General features: G+C 38.0%; 1 protein-coding gene across 7 annotated transcripts in view; it reads left to right on the forward strand.

Moving 5' to 3' along the window:
* Positions 1–913: 913 nt before the first annotated feature.
* fmnl2a (formin-like 2a) overlaps positions 914–20,955 on the forward strand; it is a 168,025-nt gene continuing 147,983 nt past the window's right edge. For 6 of the 7 annotated variants that reach the window (XM_057852650.1, XM_057852654.1, XM_057852655.1 and 3 more), the window contains exon 1: positions 1,133–1,282. In XM_057852650.1, coding sequence (XP_057708633.1) covers positions 1,169–1,282 — 114 coding nt within the window. In that variant the 5' untranslated portion in view covers positions 1,133–1,168. Of the gene's footprint in view, positions 1,061–1,132; positions 1,283–20,955 lie in introns of those variants that run through there. The other variant, XM_057852649.1, reaches the window with a different exon arrangement.

Here is a 20,955-nt window from a genome sequence, read left to right on the forward strand (position 1 = left end):
TTTCTAAAGGTTGAAAAGTTACCTAGTGTTGCTGTAACTCACTAACTTGCCTTGTAGTCAGGACCTAATTTGCCATTACAAAAATATAGCATGATACCGGAAAAGAGATCAAAGTACAAATAAAAACACCTTTGAATATGTATTAAGAAACAATTTCAAAGCCAGATGATGTGGTTAGAAAAATGCTCTTTTTATATTAGTCTATGAGATGAGGTAAAAAATGTTGTGCTCCATGAATCCTGCCTAGCAGCAAGCCTATGAGCCTAAAAATTCATATAAATGTATTTTTTAATGTTTTATAAAAGTTTTATTAATTACTAAAAAGTCACTTGCCCCATGTGTATATATGGGCGTGGCCTTGGAGCACAAACACTAAAGGCTACGCAATAGCACAGCAACAAGTACCTGACCTTCTTTATGACGACGATATAAAGTAAGGACGCGCTTCATCAACGGAATTTAGGACTGTACGTATTTTAGTATTTGAACTACAACTCAAAACGTTAAAAGGGAACTTCAAACGTTAAGTGTTTTCTCGGACTCAAAGTACCACAATGCAATAGAAACAACTCCATGTCATCTCCTTGGCTACGGCTTTAGGGGAGCTACGCCTCGTAGGAAAAGAAGGAGAAGGAGGTTGAAAAGAGTCATTGTGGGGCGGGACGAGCGTGTGTAAAGTCGCAGGGTGACCGTGTGTGTGTGTTTGAGTTCGAACCCCCTCCTCCTCCTCCTCCTTGACTATCTTCTCAGTAGAGGAGGGATTAGTTAATGAGCACACACACATACACGCACATCACCTCCTCGTAGGGACTACTCCGCGACGTGGAAAGTAAGTGCAAAGCGTGAATCATGCCCCTCGTCATCCTCGCCGACTGGAAGCGCGGTCGAAATTGGGCGAAATTCGGATAACAGCAAGAGAAGTTTCCAGGTCTCTCCTCCGACTAGCACCTCCGCCGCCACCCGCCTGTCGTCCGCATTGTGCTGCCGGGAAAATGCGTCCTCACCAGGGGCTCACCGCGCTCCGCTGCCCCTCTCCTCACTTCTCACATATGTTGAAGAAGTGAGCACGGGAAGGGATTAGAAGCTTTTTTTCCCCCATTCGAAACGACGCGTGGATCATTTTTATTTGTAGGTTGAACTGAACAGCAACTGATCGATCTAATTCAACATGGGGAACGCAGGGAGCATGGACCAGCACACGGACCTCAGGGGCCACAACATGCCCCTCAAACTACCTATGCCGGATCCGGGGGAACTGGAGGAAAGATTCGCCATCGTTTTGGTGAGTTAAAAAAAAAAAAGTTTGAAAATGTGTGCTTAACTCTTTGTTCGTTCGGAGACAGCTGTGCGAGTTTATGGGTTGGACCTCTGGCAGCACCACACGCCTGATCTTTTGTTGTTACACCAACCTGGTGGGAGACCAACTTAAAAGTTCCATGTGTCATGGTACTCCTGATTTCAAGCTTTCCTAATCATTTTCAGCTTCAAACATAGTGTTATATAATAGGTATTAGAGTAATATCACTATAAAATGTACAAAAAAACTAACAATAAAGTACGCAAAAGTGAATCAAAAGCCAATTCAGGACCCAAAACTACCCCTAACCCCTACTTTGGGGTAACATTTCCTATGATGATAAAAAAAAAAATGTTCACAGCTTTGAATACCCTTTGAGTACTTTGACAGCAGTTCCCAAACTTCTCTCACCAAATCCATAAACTCTTTGCTCTACAGGTATTGTTGTTGAAATTTAAAAAACAACAGAATTGTACTGAACGATTAAGTCACTAAATCTTTGATTATGCTCACATTATACTAGAGGTGCAACGATTAATAGACAACTAATCAATGAGCAAACTACAATTATTTTGATAACCAATAAATCGTTTAGGACCGTCTTCACCTTAAACTTGTCTTAATTCTTGAAATATACCATACATATTACTTCTAATTTCTAAATATGATCAGATTTCTTCATTATATTGTGTTAAGTCAAAGTAGGACGTGAACAAAAATCTGCTTTTATTTTGGAAAAGAATTCACATTTTTGCCAATTTTCGGACACTTTAGTGGCTAAACTAGCGATCGTTTAATAATTTAGATGCCAACGAATTTGATAATCGATACAGAAGTAGATAGACTACAGTTAAGTCAGGTAGCTGTAATTAAAAAAAAATTTTTTTTTTTAAGGAAATAGTCATCCATTTTGGCTTCATTGTTACTTACAACATGCCTAAAACAACTTCAAGGTAAATTGTGAAGGTAATTGAAAAAGTGACATTTATCCGATTAATCGACTATGAAAATAAACATTATACACAAGGCGCCACTTCAAAGAGCAGTTTTTTAGGTTTTGAGATAGTCTTTGAAAAGTGATACAAATGTAGACTACCGTTAAGTCTGTAAGCTGTAATGAAATATTATTTTTTATAAAGGAAATAGTCATCCATTTTGGCTTCATTGTTACAACAACTTCAAGGTAAACCGTGTAGTGACATCTATCCGATTAATTGATTATGACAATAATCGTTAGATGCAGCCCAACATTATACGCAAGGCAATACTTCAAAGAGCAGTTTTGTAGGTTTTGAGATTGTCTTTTCCCACTCATTTTTAAGTTGCTTTGACCATCTGTCATTTCGTAATAAACACTGTACAATACATGACAAGTATTGATCTTCATGTACGAGTTCAGTAAACATATGTTGTTGTTTTTTTTTTCATACTGTCCTTGAAATCCCCAAAATTTACCTTGGTTGAAGTTTCGTCACAATTTAATACACTGGTATAATAGTTGTATAAAACAAAATGTTTAATTTTTAGCGTTTTAACCCTTTAACACCTGGGCCTATTTTGTCCAAATTTGCAAGCCTTTGATGTTGCCTTTATGTTTCAAAGAAAAACATTTTTCACAATAGCCTGGTCAGGTCCCTTTTTAAGGACACCATAATCTTTAAGTCCAAACTGTTGTTTTCTTCACTGACCAATTATAATCAACATTTCGAACCCAAAAAGACCAAAAAATCCCCAATTTTTTTGTCAAAATTTGTAATATTGAGGTCCCATTGACAACCAAACATTCTCAATGAACCGTTTTGATGCCTGATAATATTTATTCAATTTTTTAGGAGAAACATTCAACAGGGAAAAAAATGAGACTGAATTGTTATAGTAGTATATTTGATAATTCAACAGGACACTCTTCCGCTGTTTGCGCACTTGTCACTTCTCACTCGCTGACTCAGCAGAAAAAAAACAACAAATCTGGCCTATCGTCTTCCTCGAGTTGTTCAAATAATGCTTTAGCTTGCGCTAAATTGTCACACCCCTACTTACTAAGCAGTGCCACCAAACTGTTTTTATTGATAACCAGTGCAGCTGGCGTTTGGTATTTAAAGTTAACGATGATTGACAGTTTGTAGCTTTGATCTGGCCAGAGACACCTCGATAGCTCTACGATCAAAGGCACTAATGTGTTAATCATCGTTAAGCTTCATACACAGTCTGAAGTGCGCTGTGACAACTCATTCATTGCATAAGCGTCAAAACAAAAAAAAACATTTTCTTAGGGATCGGATTGGGACTGAGTATCAGCAGACTCTCAAAATCAGGTGACTTGGACTAGGGTGCAAAAACATGATCGGGACAACCGTAGTATTCATAAAATACAGATTAATCCAGGCTATGGGGGTTTATCTGTGGATAATAAAGATTGGTGTTTATAAAAGTGATCCTTGAAGGCTTGTCTCTGCACAACTGCTGCTTTTATGAAGAAAAACAAAAGTTTACATAAAAAAAAAAAAAAAAAAATCAAAACAATTGCACGTCTCGCGATGGGGCTATTGCACACATTGAGATGGCGATGTATTGTGGAGGCCTAGTTGATGTTGTGCTGTGTTTTTTAAAATGGGGTAGACAAACACCCCTTAAATTACCCAATTTAAATTAAAATTTGTTGTAAAAGAGGTAGGTCGTAGAATAAGCAATACGAGTAGCTGAATAGCCTGTCTGTTAGCTTAACTACAGTGTCATTTCTAACTTTAACTTGGACATTTTACAGCAGTGACTAGGGAGACTCATTAAACACTTGTTTACACAACTTGGTAACAGATTATGAATATTGAGGGTTTATTTATTTATTTATTTTTTGTGTGGAATTTTTTTAATCTTATACAGATATCGTAACATTTTGGTGTCTTTGATTTGAAAAGAGGAACATTATTCAAAGCAGCCCTAATTGTCTACTGCTTTAGTTTACAAAGTAGTACACTCTTATACAATCAGTTGCCATGTGTAATGGCACAGAATTCTTAAATTGACTAAGCAAACCCTGTATTAAAAGTTGAATTAGGCTACGTTGGCGAGCAGAGGTCGGTAGAGTAGCCAAAATTGTACTCAAGTAAAAGTAGCGTTACTTCAAAATAATATTACTCAAAGTAAAAGTATTCATCCAAAAAGTACATGTAACGCATTACTACCCGCCTCTGCTTTCATACAATCAGTTTCAACCTTTAATAGCACAGAAATCTTAAATTGACTAAGCAAACCCAATATTAAAAGTTGAATTAGGTTACTACTATATCTTTCGGACAATCTCAAACCAGAGCTTGTCTTTGAACTTTGATGACTTTGTAGGTAGTATTTCCGTTTATACGCCATAGTTGGCGATATTATTAATTGTAAGCCGATAAAGGCCCCAGAAGAGCACAATCGAGCAGCTGGGGTGAAATTTGAGCAGTAGTTCAGTAATGTGGGTCAAACGTGATTGTCGCCTGCTCATTGTACGCTCATAAACATTAGCGGCACAGTGAGAGACGGAACTTGGCTCAGGACGGCGACTTCTTAAGGCTGGTGCGATCATAAAAAAAAATAAAATTAAAAGAAACTGAGACGGGGGTCATAATGTTCCCCGTCTATTGCTGTGTTGTCAAGTTAGTAGGTCGATGAACATATTAGATGATCAGGTTAGATTTCTCCTTACTGTTTGGGAGAGACTGATGATTGCCTCAGGAAATCTTACTGATTAGTGTTGTAACTAACCTTTCATATGTTTGTTTTGAAACAAAAAGATTTTATTCTTTGTGTTGTGAAAGTTGTCTGGTTTTCAAAACTCTTTTTCATAAAGCGATAATACTGCATGATAACAAAGCTTGTTCACAGTTACCACCCCATGGTTTTCTGTTATTCAAAAAAAAATGCATGACTACATCATAGTAAAGCCTTTCCACAAATGCTTGTTTCAACCTTTGACACATTTTAAAGTTTTCAAAGGCAAACTCAACCCTTTAACTGAGCAACTCAGCTCTATTTAGTGTTGAGTAGGGTTGGACATGGGTTGGACATTGTTTGAATTTGAATGGTTCCGGTTCCAAACTATTTTCCATTCCGATTCTTTTAATAGGCGGGGTCAAAAAAATTGCATAGTTTATATTAATTTCTTGATTATTTTTTAAAAATATATACACTTTCAATTCACTTTGCTATTAATTTCATAAAGGGCTGTTTTTAATTTGCATAAAAATTAGGGCTGTCAAACGATTAAAAATTTTAATCGAGTTAATCACAGCTTAAAAATTAATCGTAATTAATCGCAATTCAAACCATCTATAAAATATGCCATATTTTTCTGTAAATTATTGTTGGAATGGAAAGATGACACAAGACGGATATATACATTCAACATACTGTACATAAGTACTGTATTTGTTTATTATAACAATAAACAAGACGGCATTAACATTATTAACATTCTGTTAAAGCGATCCATGGATAGAAAGACTTGTAGTTCTTAAAAGATAAATGTTAGTACAAGTTATGGAAATTTTATATTAAAGCCCCTTAATGTTTTCGTTTTAATAAAATTGGTAATATTTTCAAACAAATAATAAACTAGTAGCTTGCCATTGTTGATTTCAATAATTACACAAGTCTCATGGTGCTGAAACCCATTAAATCAGTCGCACCCAAGCGACAGCAGAGGGCGACAAAACACCAAAAAACACAAGTAACAAGTGGATATGACACTGTGCTGTCATTTTAATCTGTTTGAGCAGGGCATGTACGTTAAATGCGTCAAATATTTTAACGTGATTAATTTAAAAAATTAATTACCGCCTGTTAACGTGACAATTTTGACAGCCCGAATAAAAATATCAGTCTTTGAACTTGAATATGAAGTTTCTTTCCACAGGAGTGCACTTTCACAAAGATTCTTATTTTTCAAAAGCTCACGGAGAAAACATTTTCACATATTCTTTTGCCTATGTTTTGGAGTGTCTTATGCCGCAGGCATTTATTGTATTGCATTGTTTGTTTTAGGTGGTATTCTATAAGTTAAGGACTGACATCTGACAGGCGGGCAGTGTTCTGTCCCTTGATTTTAAGTTGACTACTTTTTAAGTTTAATTTCTTTCTAAACTGATATACAGTGGTACCTCTACATATGAAGTTAATTGGTTCCAGGACCTTTGTAAGTCGAAATGGTTGTATGTCGAGCAGGATTGTCACAGCTCCGTTCCACAGCCCAAAAACCTACACTAAATCCTTAATAAATATTTCTGGGACTATTACAAATGTCAATTACACATAGCAAAACAAATAAATTATAAATAAAAATCGGAATAGTAATATAATGATAGTAATAATAATAATAATTCCCGTAATAATGTAACGAATAGCGTTCTAATCTAGCGGACGTTTTTTTTGCTGTACCTGAATGCACCGCGTGGTTGAAGTGCAAAGTTAGGGAGGGAGGACTATTTTCACTTTCACTTTACATGTTCAGCTGCGGGGGACAGTAGGCGTTGCAAAAGTTGATGGAATAAATAACTAGAGACCTGACAAAGCTGGCGATTTCTTTGGCCATGTTACCACAATAATAATTGTCACCTTAACTTATAACGACTGGCGAACGGAGGTCGGAGGAGGACCGTTGAGAGTAGACATTCTACGGCCATATTGTCGAGCCAGTTCACCGATGCGCACACGACGCTATTATTTCCAACTTCATTTCAATGGTAAGCATCACTTTTTTCCTTTTTTTCACCACCTGCACTAACATTATTGGAACCCATGTTGATTGCTCTCACAAAAAAATCTTCCGTGAGTCCGTCCAGTGGGAAAAAAAAGAACTGCGCCGCTGTCACAGATCGTCGTATTTCGAGCATGTCGTCGGATGTAGAAACAAATGGCGAGTCAAATTTTACGTCGGTTGTCGAAAAGATCGTGTGTCAAAGCGATCGGATGTCGAGGTACCACTGTATTGTTCATCCGTCCACAAGATGTCACTATTGTAACTCCGGACTCTACAGTTTTTCTTTGGTTTTGCTATATGCACTTGGCTTCCCCTAGTGGTGACTTACTGAAAGCAGGAGGCAAAAGAACACTACTTTAGTTGGAAAAGAATCCTTGAAGTGTACAGACGCAACACACCTCCTCTGCACTACACATCGTTGGGAAGCCTTGATAAAACAAAATCCTTTAGTTTGCACTTTTTAACAAAGGGTCTGTTATCACTTCGGTGTGTTTATTCTGTTACTTTGTTGTCATTTATGTTCAGTGTTGTCAGTAACGCGTTACTATAATCTAGGGCTGCAGCTATCGAATATTTTAGTAATCGAGTAATCGACTGAAAATTCTATCGATTAATCGAGTAATCGGATAAAACAAATATATTTTTAGGTGAAGAGCAATTATACATATACATGAGAAAACAAGACATTTCATCTAATCTTGAACCATTTTCAGTCAATCAATGTCTTTATTTTCGTTGTATATTGTTGAAAACAGCCAACAATTGCAAAAAAAAAAAAAAGACTAACTGCTTTCACTCAAAAAACTTTTAGATCTTATTAATATATATATATATATATATCTTACCTAAAAATGCCGTTACGCTTGATAACACACATCACTTAAAAGTTAGGATTTTTTCCCCACGTGTTTCAATTGAATTTGTCTTTGTGTCAAGCCATTTTTAAGTTCTAGTTAAGTTTTAAGTTAGTCTAAACTGTAAGTCCTGAGTTTTTGCAGTGTTCAAAATAAATGTATGATACAGGCTGTATTGGAGCACATTAGGGACCAGTGGTACTTGGTGTTTTATCCAGCAATGACTACTGAGCTAAAATTGATAGTTAGCATGATTAAGTTTTTATTTTACACTCTCATCACTCCACAATGCTATGTTATGTTAAAGCCTGTAGTAAGACACGTTAGCCACGCATCGACAGTGGTCATAATTAATTGAAACCTAGCCCTCCGCAGGGCTAACGTTCCGTGAGCTAGTAGCGACAGTAACGTTAATCTTATTTATTAGCGCTTAGCGCTCTTTATTAGCGCTCCTTATTAGCGCTTAGCGCTGTACTGCTTTAAGATGGCGGCAGTTTACAAACGCTGCCCAGACGCGGCCGAGTCTGTCATTGTGCATCTAGTTCAACATACATGTGATCTCTATGAGACGCGCCAGACACTGCCTGTTACCAATGTAGCATCGTGCGGGCTAGTATTTAGCAACGTCGGCGTCGTTTGTGGCGGCTGTCGGCTGCGGTAAGGTTGTTTTTTTTTTTCCCCTTCTTCCTCTCCGCACGTGACAGCGCGTTGTCCCGCATTAAAAGTAGTCCTAGCAAAACGTGATGCTTAGAGCTGTCAAAATAAACGATTACTCGAGGTGAATAAAATTACTCGGATCAGTTTTTAAACTCGAGTTACTCGAGTTGCTCGAGTACTCGTTTCAGCTCTACTATAATCTGATTACTTTTTTCAGTAACGAATAATCTAACACGTTCATTTTTCTACACCAGTAATCTGATTACAGTTAGTTTCCTTAGTGTCTCTGCGTTACTATTTTTTCATTGCCTCATAACGTATGTAGAATGAAGAATATTGTAGTCATGTACGTAGAGCATTTTGAGTAGAAAATGCTAGAATAAAAGGTTCCCGGTACATGTTACCATGACAACCTCTTAGCTATTTCCTGTTTTGGTCCCACATCACATGTGTTGTGGGACTGAAGGTGTGGGCCAGGCGGGTGGACATTCGAGCCGAGTGTTGAGACGTTGGAGGGAATGTTGATCTGTGGATATCCATGAATGAAGGTGAGTATTTTTCCTTCATTCTGGAGGGTATCAGCAAAAGGTTGGACCCCCTAAATGCGCGGCCGTTTCGTAGCTTTGCCGTAGCAATGACGGGCAGTCATCGCTCCAAGTTGGCAAGCTTTGTTTACTTCATATGCGTGTTGCACATTTATGCCGTGAGGTGATGTGTTCGTTTAGCATCTGTGGGATGTGTTGTATTGGCAAGCTTTGTTTACTTCATATGCGTGTTGCACATTTATGCTGTGAGGTGATGTGTTCGTTTAGCATCTGTGGGATGTGTTGTAAGTCCGATTGAGTGTAAAGTGCTTAGTTGCCGCCACGTTTTGTGGCCAAATTGATCGCGTGTGCGTTGAGAGGAGTTCCGGGTTATGCACGCGCATCCGCGCCCGCCACCGCCTTTGTAATTTTGTGCTGTCAGTTTGCATTGTTTTACATTGGCACTGATATGCTGTTAACCATAACCCAAAATTCAGAAGTTTTGACATTAGGCTTAATCTTAGAGTTAGCGGGGTTTAATTGGTCGGTGGAGTTGATTTCAACAAATTCCAAGCAGTTTGTCAGATATATTTGTTAGTTTCAGGGCTCCAGAGTGGCTAAGCTAGCGCAAAATTCTGACATACCCCTTTAAATTCAATCATCGGAAAGTCAAATACATGTGATGACATTTTTCTGTTGTCATGTTGTGTTATGTTGAGGCGGCAAAGGAAGAAAAATGGGTAAAAAGTAACTGATAGATTACTTTTAAAGTAACTTAGTTACTTTGATAATGAAGTAATCAGTAAAGTAACAGATTACTTTTGCGAGGCGTAATCAGTAATTCAATTACTTTTTCAAGTAATCTGTGACAACACTGTTTATGTTAAGAGAAACAACACGTTTTTGTGCTAAGCTAAATTAGCCACTTCATTTTAATTTGTTCATAACAGAGATAGTCTTTATGTGGCTTCTCCTTCGTGGTGTTCGGTAGTTCTTTCCAGTTGGCGGTCAGGGCATCGAAACTTGGAATCGAAATAAAAATAATTCGAACTGTTCCGGGAGAACCAGAGTGTTAGTCCCGGATCCTATCGATGCTCGATACCCAACCCTAGTGTTGAGTGATCAATGTGATCTAATACTTATGCTCATCTAAAAAATGAGTGATTTAAACAAAACTTCTTGTGTAAATAAAGCTAACCTGGTGAAACTTTGTCTAATATCAATCTCAGTTTCAAATCCAGATGTTTTCGGTGTAGCACAAAACCAAATGGCTTATCAATGTTCCATAGTTTTGTATAGAAGTGGACACTAGTAATGTGTTAAACTTCACATAAAGCAGGGCTGTCAAACTCATTTTGGTCAAACTCAGAGGCCATGCAGTAAAACACATGCACACACAAAAACAACAACACTGCTGTCCTCCATTGTTGTTATGGTTGTAAGTCACAATCACAAGCACACACCCAATTTATAATCCATGTGACCTCAGTTTTCCCAGACTTTTATTGCCCAGCCTTGACACTCGTTTTCAAAAACAACCACTCAAGCAGCTGTTCACGTTCCCTTGTCATTTAAATGAACGTCCAAAATTACAGTTTTCAGGGCACAGCATGAAGACATGCCCTTCCTTCATCCTTGGTGCCAATGCGATGCTTCTGCTCTTGACGGCGTGGAAGCCTTCCAGCATTAGAAGAATTTAGCACCCTAATCACAGGATTTAAGTCTTACAGTCATTTAAACTCCAGTCATGTGTGCCTTACCTCGATTGCCTTTGTAATGACAATGCCTGCTTATCACCATGACTTGAAATCGGCCACTCATTCATCAGAGCCGCGATGACAAACGTTGCTCTAAAGACTTGTAATGATTAGTCCTATCTGGATTAAATCATCTTTGGATCTAAATTTATTTAGTTTCTTTTTACACGTGAAAGTCACACCCTATCGTCCTCACTTATCATGGTGGACTATGCTCGATCTGACTATACCATTGCTTTTTCTTATTCTAGAAGATGGTCTTCCCTGACTTCATCATTCTCTGATTTAATCAATCCGGAAGTATCCCACAATAACTGTATACAGCAGTTTAGTGTCAAGTCACATGTGAGGCTACTGTTTAGATTAGGCCTGTCGCGATAACAAATTTTAGTAGGTGATATATTGTCTCATAAATTATTGCCGATATGCGATATTATTGTCAATTTTTAAAAAAACAATTCAAACACGAATGCAGTGACAATACATCCTAATAAATCACCTATTCAAATTAGGGTTGTTCCGATCATGTTTTTTTTGCTTCCGATCCGATCCCGATTGTTTTAGTTTGAGTATCTGACGATCCCGATATTTCCCGATCCGATTGCTTTTTTTTGCTCCCGATTCAATCCCAATCAATCCCGATAATTTTTCCCGATCATATACATTTTGGCAATGCATTAAGAAAAAAATGAATAAAACTCGGACGAATATATACATTCAACATACAGTACATAAGTACTGTATTTGTTTATTTTGACAATAAATCCTCAAGATGGCATTTACATTATTAACATTCTTTCTGTGAGAGGGATCCACGGATAGAAAGGCTTGTGACTTTGTATATTGTGACTAAATATTGCAATCTAGTGTATTTGTTGAGCTTTCAGTAAATGATACTGTAACCATGCCCAAATGCATGATGGGAAGTGGAACCATGACTGTGCGCAGTGCTACCAATTGATATATCTTCTTTGCGTTGGGAAATAACATAAGGTGTTAAGAAAAAGATCAATTGCTACCTTGCTTCCCCACATTGCTTCCCATGATATTCCTAATCATAGGGAGAGGGATTGTAAGGCTTTAGCCAATTAATTAAAAAAAGGCTTCAAAGGCTGCCAAAAATCATTGTACTCATTTTACGCCGCCTTTTATCTCTCTATATAGGTAAAACGGTGCCATTACAGATTGAGCGCGACAATGCGTAAGTGGGTCGTGCAGCGCATGCATTAATTGCGTTAAATATTTTAACGTGATACATTTAAAAAAAAAAATACCGCTGTTATCGGGATAAATTTGATAACCCTACCTTAAGCCTAAACTAAAGACTCTGGATGAGTGTAACATATTATGTTTGTAGCGTTATATACAATTAGAAAATGATTTAATTAAAAAACATATATATACATATTAAAAAAAGGCATGGCCGATATTTTTTTGCCGATTCCGATACTTTGAAAATGACGTGATCGGACCCGATCGAGACATCTTTAATTCAAATGCAATACATTTTTATTCTTAAATAAAACACAAACTATATTAAAAATCACACAATGCCTAACGAGTTATTTTAAAGCTTGTTAGGTGCATAATACGAAATAGGTGAGAAACCCAATGGCATTTTGTTGTCTGCCAAATAGAGCCCATCAAAAGTGCCAAAAGTTTGATCCAAAACAACCGTCAATTTGTCATGGAAAGTGCACATGTTAACAAATTTGAAGCCAAATTATTATCATTTATTGCATCATATTATCATTATCAATCAGATTTTTCATGTCATTCGGTGCCATTTTAAAAGTGTAGAATCTGAAATATGGGAGATTACTATGGTTGGGCATCGAGCATCGATGGGATCCGGGACTACCACTCCGGTTCTCCTGGAACCGTTTGAATTTTTTTATTTCGATTCCATGTTTCGGTGCCCTGACCGCCAACGGGAAAAAATAGCTGCCGAACACCATGAAGAAGAAGCAAAGTAAAAGAATCAACACACCGAATGATGTCCGACCCTCTGTTAAAATGTATAAACGTACAGATTTTGTTTTATCAAGGGTTCCTAACGATGTGTAGTGCAGAGGAGGTGTGTTGCCTCTGTACACCTCAAGGATTATTTTCCAACTAAAGTACTGTTCTTTTTGCCTGATGAAGTCACCACTAGGGGAAGCCAAGCGCACATAGCAAAACCAAAGAAAAACTGTAGGGTCCGGAGTTACAATAGTGAGATCTTGTGGACGGATGAAAAATATATCAGTTCAGAAAATCAAACTTAAAAAGTAGTCAACTTAAGATCAAGGGACAGAACTAAGATGTCAGGCCTTAACTAACTTGTAGAAATACCACCTAAAACAGACGATGCAATACAATAAATGCCTGCAGCATAAGACACTCGAAAACATAGGCAAAAGAATATGTGTAAAAGAAATGTGTAAATGTTTTCTCTGTGAGCTTTTGAAAAATAAACATTTTTGTGAAAGTGCACTCCTGTGGAAAGAAACTTCATCATATTCAAGTTCAAAGACTGATATTTCTATACAAGTTAAAAATAGCCCTGTGAGAAATTCATAGCAAAGTTGATTAAAAGTACATACCGTATTTTTTGGACTATACGTCGCGTTTTTTTTCTTCATATTTTGGCTGGGGGTGCGACTTATACTCAGGAGCGACTTATGTGTGAAATTATTAACACATTATGTTATCATTTCACATGTTATTGTGGTGTTTTGGAGTGACACTTTTTAGCATGTTCTTTATGCTATAGTTATCTGAATAACTCAATAGCTATGGCCACGTTCGCGTTCAGCCTTTTGCAATGTGTGTTCAGTTGTATTATTGACTTTTTTTATATTGAAATGCATGCTTTTAGTTTGTGGCGCTTTCACGCCCACGTGGGGGCGCACTCGCACTTGTTTACGTGAAAAAGAGCACTCACACGCCAGAAGAAGACGGACAGCTACGTAGGTGTGAGTGAGTGGGTGAGTTAGCGAGAGAGAGACACGGCTGCGAACCTACGTTCATTGTTTATGCTTTCAAAATATCTCTACAGAGGCAAAGCCTGTGTGTATCATCTTTTCTGTTGTTGTTGTGTGTTTTCCACTCGCGATCGGACACTTAGAGCCAGTTGTGTGGTTGTTTGAACGATTTGCTAATGCTAGCGAACGCATGCTAACCGTTTAATGTCATTGCTCTAAGAGCACCTAATTATCATTTCTTTACGTTGATGCGAACCTGTTTGGTATCAAGCACCAAATTGATTCAGCACATTATACGGACGTCCAGCATCGTCATTTGGGAGTTCGCTGTGTAGCCGGGACCGAACCGTAGCGTCCTGGTAAGGACAGTATATTCTCATTTCGTTGTTCATGCACTGTACACTGTACATTTATTCAGCATGTTGTTCTCTATTGTATTTTTATATTAAATTGCCTTTCAAGATGATATATCTGTTCTATGTGTTGGATTTTATCAAGTAAATTTCCCCCAAAAATGCGACTTATACTCCGGTGCGATTTATATATGTTTTTTTTCTCTTTGTTGGGCATTTTATGGCTGGTGCGACTTATACTCAGGTGCGACTTGTAGTCCGAAAAATACGGTATAATTGAAAAAAAAAATCCAGAATTTAAGAAACGTGGAATCGGAACCAGAACCGTTAAAATTCAAACTATACCCAACCTTCTCCAGAAATCTGAACATGATGTGCTTTTGTTTTGAAATGTCCACTGGAAGTACGTTCGCTAAGCACCCAACCGTAAGCTTTACACTCAGTAAAAAAAAAAAAAACAAGCGCACTTCGCTTTTCGTCATGCGTGTGCTTTCAAAAATTTTTTCTTTTGTTTGCATCGTTTGCAAATACAATTCCAATTCCAGTGAGTTTTCATACCGCAATTTTGTATTGTAGAGAAGTCTAGCAATGTTTTATAGCAGGCTAAAGTGGTTAGTACCTTGTCATTTTTCCATTAGCCTATGTGTAGCAATGCTAACGTTTTTACATTGTTTAATATGGATGTGTCTCAAATAGTGCTGTAACGATTAATCCATTAGCTCAAGTATTCGATTAGAAAAAAAGATTCAAATTAAATTTTGCTGCTTCGAGTATTCGTTTAATTAAAGTGGCGTTGTAATGGTTTATTTTTGAAAGTGTTTGCATTTTATTGATTTGGGTGGATACACTGCCCTCTAGTCTGCCTCATTTTACATGGCCAAATCCAGCTGTTAAGACCAACATAAGCTAGGTTTTGTTTCAGCTAATTTTTTTTTTAATGCATTCGTAATTAGTTTAGATGTATATTTAGCCAGTTTTTGAGGGATTATGTGTCTGAACCATTTGTTAAGAGCATTGTAAAAAAAAAAAAAAAGTTAGCATTTTATAGCATTTTGCTTTTGCTATGTAAGCCAATTGTTCTTTTGTTGTACATAGATCCTTATTTCTTTTTTTATACCGTTTGAGGCTGAAGTATTTTTTTTTAATGTTTGTTTTATGTAACTAGTTCATCGATTAATCAACTACTAAAATAATCATTAGCTGCAGCCCTAGTCTCAAATGCAATCAACACACACGTGTGCTGAGTGCATACCCACGCACGCGGCGATAAATCGCAGCCTTAAAAATTACCGCCCTCATTTTTATTTACCGCACGATACTTTGACTTACTGCATATTGCGACAGGTTAAGTGTAGATTTTAAATCAATTTACCGCTCCAGTAATTCCATGCTAGGTTTGTCTTCTAAAACTTTCTGGAATTGAAAGAGACTTGTTTGCCTGCCTAATAGGTTCGATAAACAGCTAATCCCCGTTTCACGGAAGGAAAGCCCTGGGATTGAAGCGGAGGTAATTCATTCAAGCATTGGCTTCTGCAACGATTGCTGTTGCTTATCAAGGACACAGTGTTTTTTGTTATATTTAATATGAGTCAGTGCTGGCACTCTGATAAAACACTACCGCGGTATCAACCTTGATTGTACAACCTGCTTCTTTTGTAGAACCCCCCCTCCCACAGAAGAATAGTGGTTGGAACCTCTGGGTACCTCACGATACGATACGATTTGCGATACAAGGCTCACGATAACGATGATCTCACAATATAGTGATGCAACAATTATCGATAACAGAAAAACAAGCTCTTTTTATCCTTCTGCTCGACATTGAGTACATCACTAGAAGACGTCCAATTCATTTGAACTAGGAGGGTCCCTTCCTTCCCACTTCAAACGAATTGGACGTCTATGGCGGTCACTGGCAAGTACCGTATTGGCCCGAATATAAGACGGTGTTTTTTTGCATTGAAATAACACTGAAAAAGAGGGGGTCGTCTTATACTCGCGGTCTAGACATTATACCCATTCACGATGCTAGATGGCGCCAGATATCATTGAAGCGATGTTCCGTCATGACAAATCTCAGCTACTCTCCCCATTCTCGACGCTAGATGGCGCCAGATATCATTGAAGCGATGTTCTGTCATGAGAGATCTCAGCTAGTCTTTTTAGTTTAACCAGTTTGCATTATTTTATTGCAATGTTTTCCTTATTCAGATGTGTTTCAAGACTACAGTTACAGTTAGACTTCACTTTGATAGTTAATGAAGTTATTGCAATTTTGTTGTTTTATCACAATAGATTGGTTTATTTACATTTCAAAAACCAGAAGCCATTCATTTACGAATGTGATTGCACTTTAGTTTACATATTTAAATGTTCAGATATTAAGATTTGAATGAGGCAAAATAACATGCTTTTTCTCTCAAATATATTGTTATAATCATTTGTTCCGGATGTACAGTAATTATTTACTGTATAAAAAATAATTTGGTGTTCATAAAGTCTTTTTTCAAACTTGAGTCTTGAAAAAGAGTCTTATAATCAGGGCCGTCTTATATTCGACCAATACGGTAATGAGTTTAATTTTGGGGCAAATCAGGTGATTTACTGTTGATTTTCAGTCACTTCCTTTTGATTTTGGGACATTTCTAGCTGACTTCGTGTTGATTTTGAGGTATTTATGGGTCGCTTCCAGTTGATTTTTGGTTACAGAAGAGGAAGTAACAGGGGAATGAAGAGGAAGTGACCTGTTAATGAACAGATGAACAGAAAGTGACCAGAAAATGCCTCCAAAATCGGAAAGACTGGTTGCGAATGCTCTAGTTTCCAGTTTTCTAAATTTATTTGGTAAAAGGATGTAATGATTCTTGCCAGGATAACGTTTTGGAATACAAAGTATCACGATACATCACCATTTCGATATTTGGTCTCACCCCTACAGAAGAAATGAATAGGCGAGCATTACCATGTCAGTCACGCAGATGAAATGAATTAGACATTCATTTCTGTGTGACAATATATTGAAAAGGTGATATATTGCAATACTTTGGAGCCCAAAAGGTTATTGATATGCTCCCACCAAAAATGGATGTAGCATTTTAAAAAGGCATCACTGTTCAAAAAAAAGGAACCAACAAGTTGCTACCAAATCTTCCATTACACTATTGTCTACGTTAGCTGCCATTTACGGCACTAGATTAATTTTGACTGGTTTGGACGTCTAGAGCAGTCAATAGCACTAAAACCAGTGCATTGACAGCTAGTCTTGTGGGCATTTACAGGTCACTTCCTGTTTATTTTAGGGCATTTATGGTTACCTCCTGTTGATTTTGAGTCACTTCTGAATCATTTGGGACATTCTTGAGTCATTAACCCAAAATCAACAGGAGTGACCTGTCAATAACCCAAAATCAACAGGAAATGACCTGTAAATGCCCCAAACGGAAAAGGAAGAAATTGAATATCCATAGGAAATGACGTGAAATGCCCCAAAATTAACTCATTGTCTGCCTTGATGAACATAGACGTCCTGTGTGTTTATTCGCTGCTGCCACCCTCCCAGTTCAAATAGATTGGACACCTATTGGTAATAAACACATCCCAGATAGCAGACTGACATTGAAAAGAATAGATGTTGGATCAACATTCCGCTGTCGATCTTATATCGTTGAATCAACGTCACTTTTACACCCTCAATTAATGTTGTTTCAACGTTGAAATCCTTACAAAACGTTACGTCATTTCAATTATTAATAATATTAGAACAACGCTGAATCAATATTATGTTTTCGACCAAAACGCCCGCTCATCCATAATTCAATGACTTTTCAATGATATTTCCCGGTCAATAATAAATCAACTATTTGTCTACATTAGTAAATCAACTATAAAACAATGTTAACCCAACCATCGCCTGACATACCATAGAACAATGTTGTTTCAACGTCACTTGATGTCGAAAATTTCGATGTCAGCCATACTGATGATTTTGATGGATGATTTATTCAATGTTGATCGGCTATCTTCCAATTCACAGCAGAAGGATGAGAAAAGCAGTGTTTTCCAGTTTATTTATTGTTTTGTAGAATATCCTAGAATGATTTCCTGACCAGTGTATCGATAATTGTTGTATCGCCATATCATAAGGTCATCGTTATTGTGACCCTTGTATCGCAAATCGTATCGTATCGCCCTGACTTTCAATTGCAGCGGATGATTTTAAACACTTTGTAAAGTGGAGAGTTAGCATTGAAAATGTGTCTTGCCTTTAGATAATTCTCTGGTGTTGCTGTTTTGAGCATTTCATTGTTGACCCTGAGTGTATGCACATGTATTTGTTGTAATTTACGTGTATTTGTTGTAACTTTATTTTGTTCTGAATACAGAGTGACATCATGTGAGTTTCTAGTCTCAAATTGTTGAACAGGTGGTCACACAAAGTCCTTCACATGAATTCAGCGTCACAAAAGTAGCAGTTTCGTTGGTAGAACAAAACTCCCTTTGAAGTTTTCCATTTCACAAATTCCAAAAGTCAGGTGTTGATCTTCCATGCAATGATAAGAGATGCCTGCTCACTATCAAGTGTCCTTGGTTTTGTTGTGGGCTGTAATTTAAACCCAAATAGTCAATGTTTAAAGGAAGGGTAAATTCCATATAAATGTGGAAAATTGAAGTGGAGATGACACCAGAAAGCAGTTTACTTCATATTACATGCGGTATTTTATGTTCCTGAATGACATGGACTGCTTAGATGTGTGTGGAAGTTATCGATATATTTATTCAACTTTTTGAATCCCGCGCCATGAAAATGATTGACTTCTGGTCAGAGTCTAGCATTGAGGAAGAAGGCGGATGTGACGTCAGAGAATGAGATCATCTTCACAATACAGACATACTATACTATGCAGAAGGACTGCGGATTCAGCTGATTTTGCGGAATAAGTCATTTATTTTTCATGTCATACCAGCCCAATGTGCTGCAGGCTTTTGTTGCTACACCAGGCAGAGTGGTGTGAGCCTTTTTGGGTTTCCAGAAGATCCTGTTCACCGGAAGAATGGGCAAAACAAGTCCGACAATCATGGGACCCTTGGAAGGACGAGGAAGTGAGTAAACTACGTGTTTTATATTGTGTCAAATACTGGGATCATCGCACACATTTTCATGAGAAGATGGCTTGTATTTCCTGGGTGACAATGCTTGCCATCTGTCAGTGAAGCAGGGCCTGCTTTCATTCCTTGGCTGGCGACTGTGGCATGTGACAAGCCGCCCGATGTTGGCCAGTTTGTCCGTCATTCCCCTGCTGCGTCCTCGGCGACAAACGCCCGCCTGACACTGGCTGACATTGCTCTGGGATTCCGCAGGACTGCTTGATCGGGCCGCAGCAACGGAATGACGAGTTGTAATAGTCTGCTGAAAGTTGCTCGCCGTCAGAGGTTGGCCAATCGGTGTAGGCAACATCTCCGGCCACCATGTGTGACATGAATCGGAGTAGTTTTGTGTGATTTTTCATGTTCAAAAGGCGAAGACGAGACTTGGAAGAGCTGCTCAATTCAGGTTAGCATGTAGCCTAGCTCTCACGCCTCCTCTTTTGTTTGCGCTCTTTCCTCTGTCTCCGAGGCCGCGGCAGGGAAATGGCAAGATCCAGACTAACTCCGGTGGCATAAAATACCGTTCGGAAGGTTTAGGAAGTGGGCAGTTTTGAACATTATGGAGTGATTTAGCCCTGTCGTACTGAATAAATGCATTTTTAATATTTCATATTCCATTTAGCACAAGACTTATTTGTCATGACCGTACAATTTATATAGCAATCGGGGGAAAAATACTTAGATACAAAAATATCCTGCAAAAATTTTGGAGTAGACAGATGAAAACAATGATGACATTTTGCAGTCTGCTCTAGTCAACAGCCCTGCCTTTTTCTCATTTTCACTCTTCCTCCTCCTCCAAATACGACTCAAACATATATAACTGTATGTCATAGACTTCCTTGGGATCGACAATATCGTTCGAAAAATCCACACTTGAACCAGAATCGCTGAAAAACACTTCATCCTCAATTGGACTCGATGCTAAATTAGCTGAAAACGCTCATTCTCTGACGTTATCACCAAGATGGAGGCGTCAGATCGCTATAATGACAGGAGGAGCTAAACGGCAGATTTTAAGATGAATTTCTAGTCATCTGCGCTCTGACAAATTGTTGTATATAGTTGAATTGTCCCAAAATATGATTTTAATTCCAATAATAATGTTATTTAAGATTTTTTTTGTACTGTCATTACTTTAAGGGTTAACCATTGGCAATAGGAAGGTAAGGTCTTACAAGACTGTTGGTATCTGAGGCACGATTACGCCCCTTCATGTTCAGTTTGTTTACTTGGTGATCAGGTCTGGCCTTCAACCAGAATCTGATTTTATAAACAAATCTCAAATTGGTGGTTTGGTCCCTCAAGTTCTCGATTGTGGCTTGATGAGAGTGTGAAGAGACGCCAGTCAAAATGGGAGTGGCTTACAACCACATTGGAGTACTAGTATCAAATGAACCCTCAGCCAGTTTATTGCTGCAGTGCCTCGTGTGATGCGGGGGTGTAGATGTTTATAGTGGTTAAATGTTGACGCACTATATGGGGACTTTAGTTTCATCTGTTTTTGTAGTTGCACTACTACATCATTAACTGACTCCTTTGACACGACTAGTTGATCTTAAAGGCGTGTTTCACGACTGAGCTATTTTTCAGTTTTTCCTTCGCTGCTTTGGTTTCAATGGTTGACTCATACTTTGGACCAGAAGTATTCGGACAATTACAGAG

This window comes from Corythoichthys intestinalis, chromosome 12, assembly GCF_030265065.1.
Source record: "Corythoichthys intestinalis isolate RoL2023-P3 chromosome 12, ASM3026506v1, whole genome shotgun sequence".
Taxonomy (NCBI): domain Eukaryota; kingdom Metazoa; phylum Chordata; class Actinopteri; order Syngnathiformes; family Syngnathidae; genus Corythoichthys; species Corythoichthys intestinalis.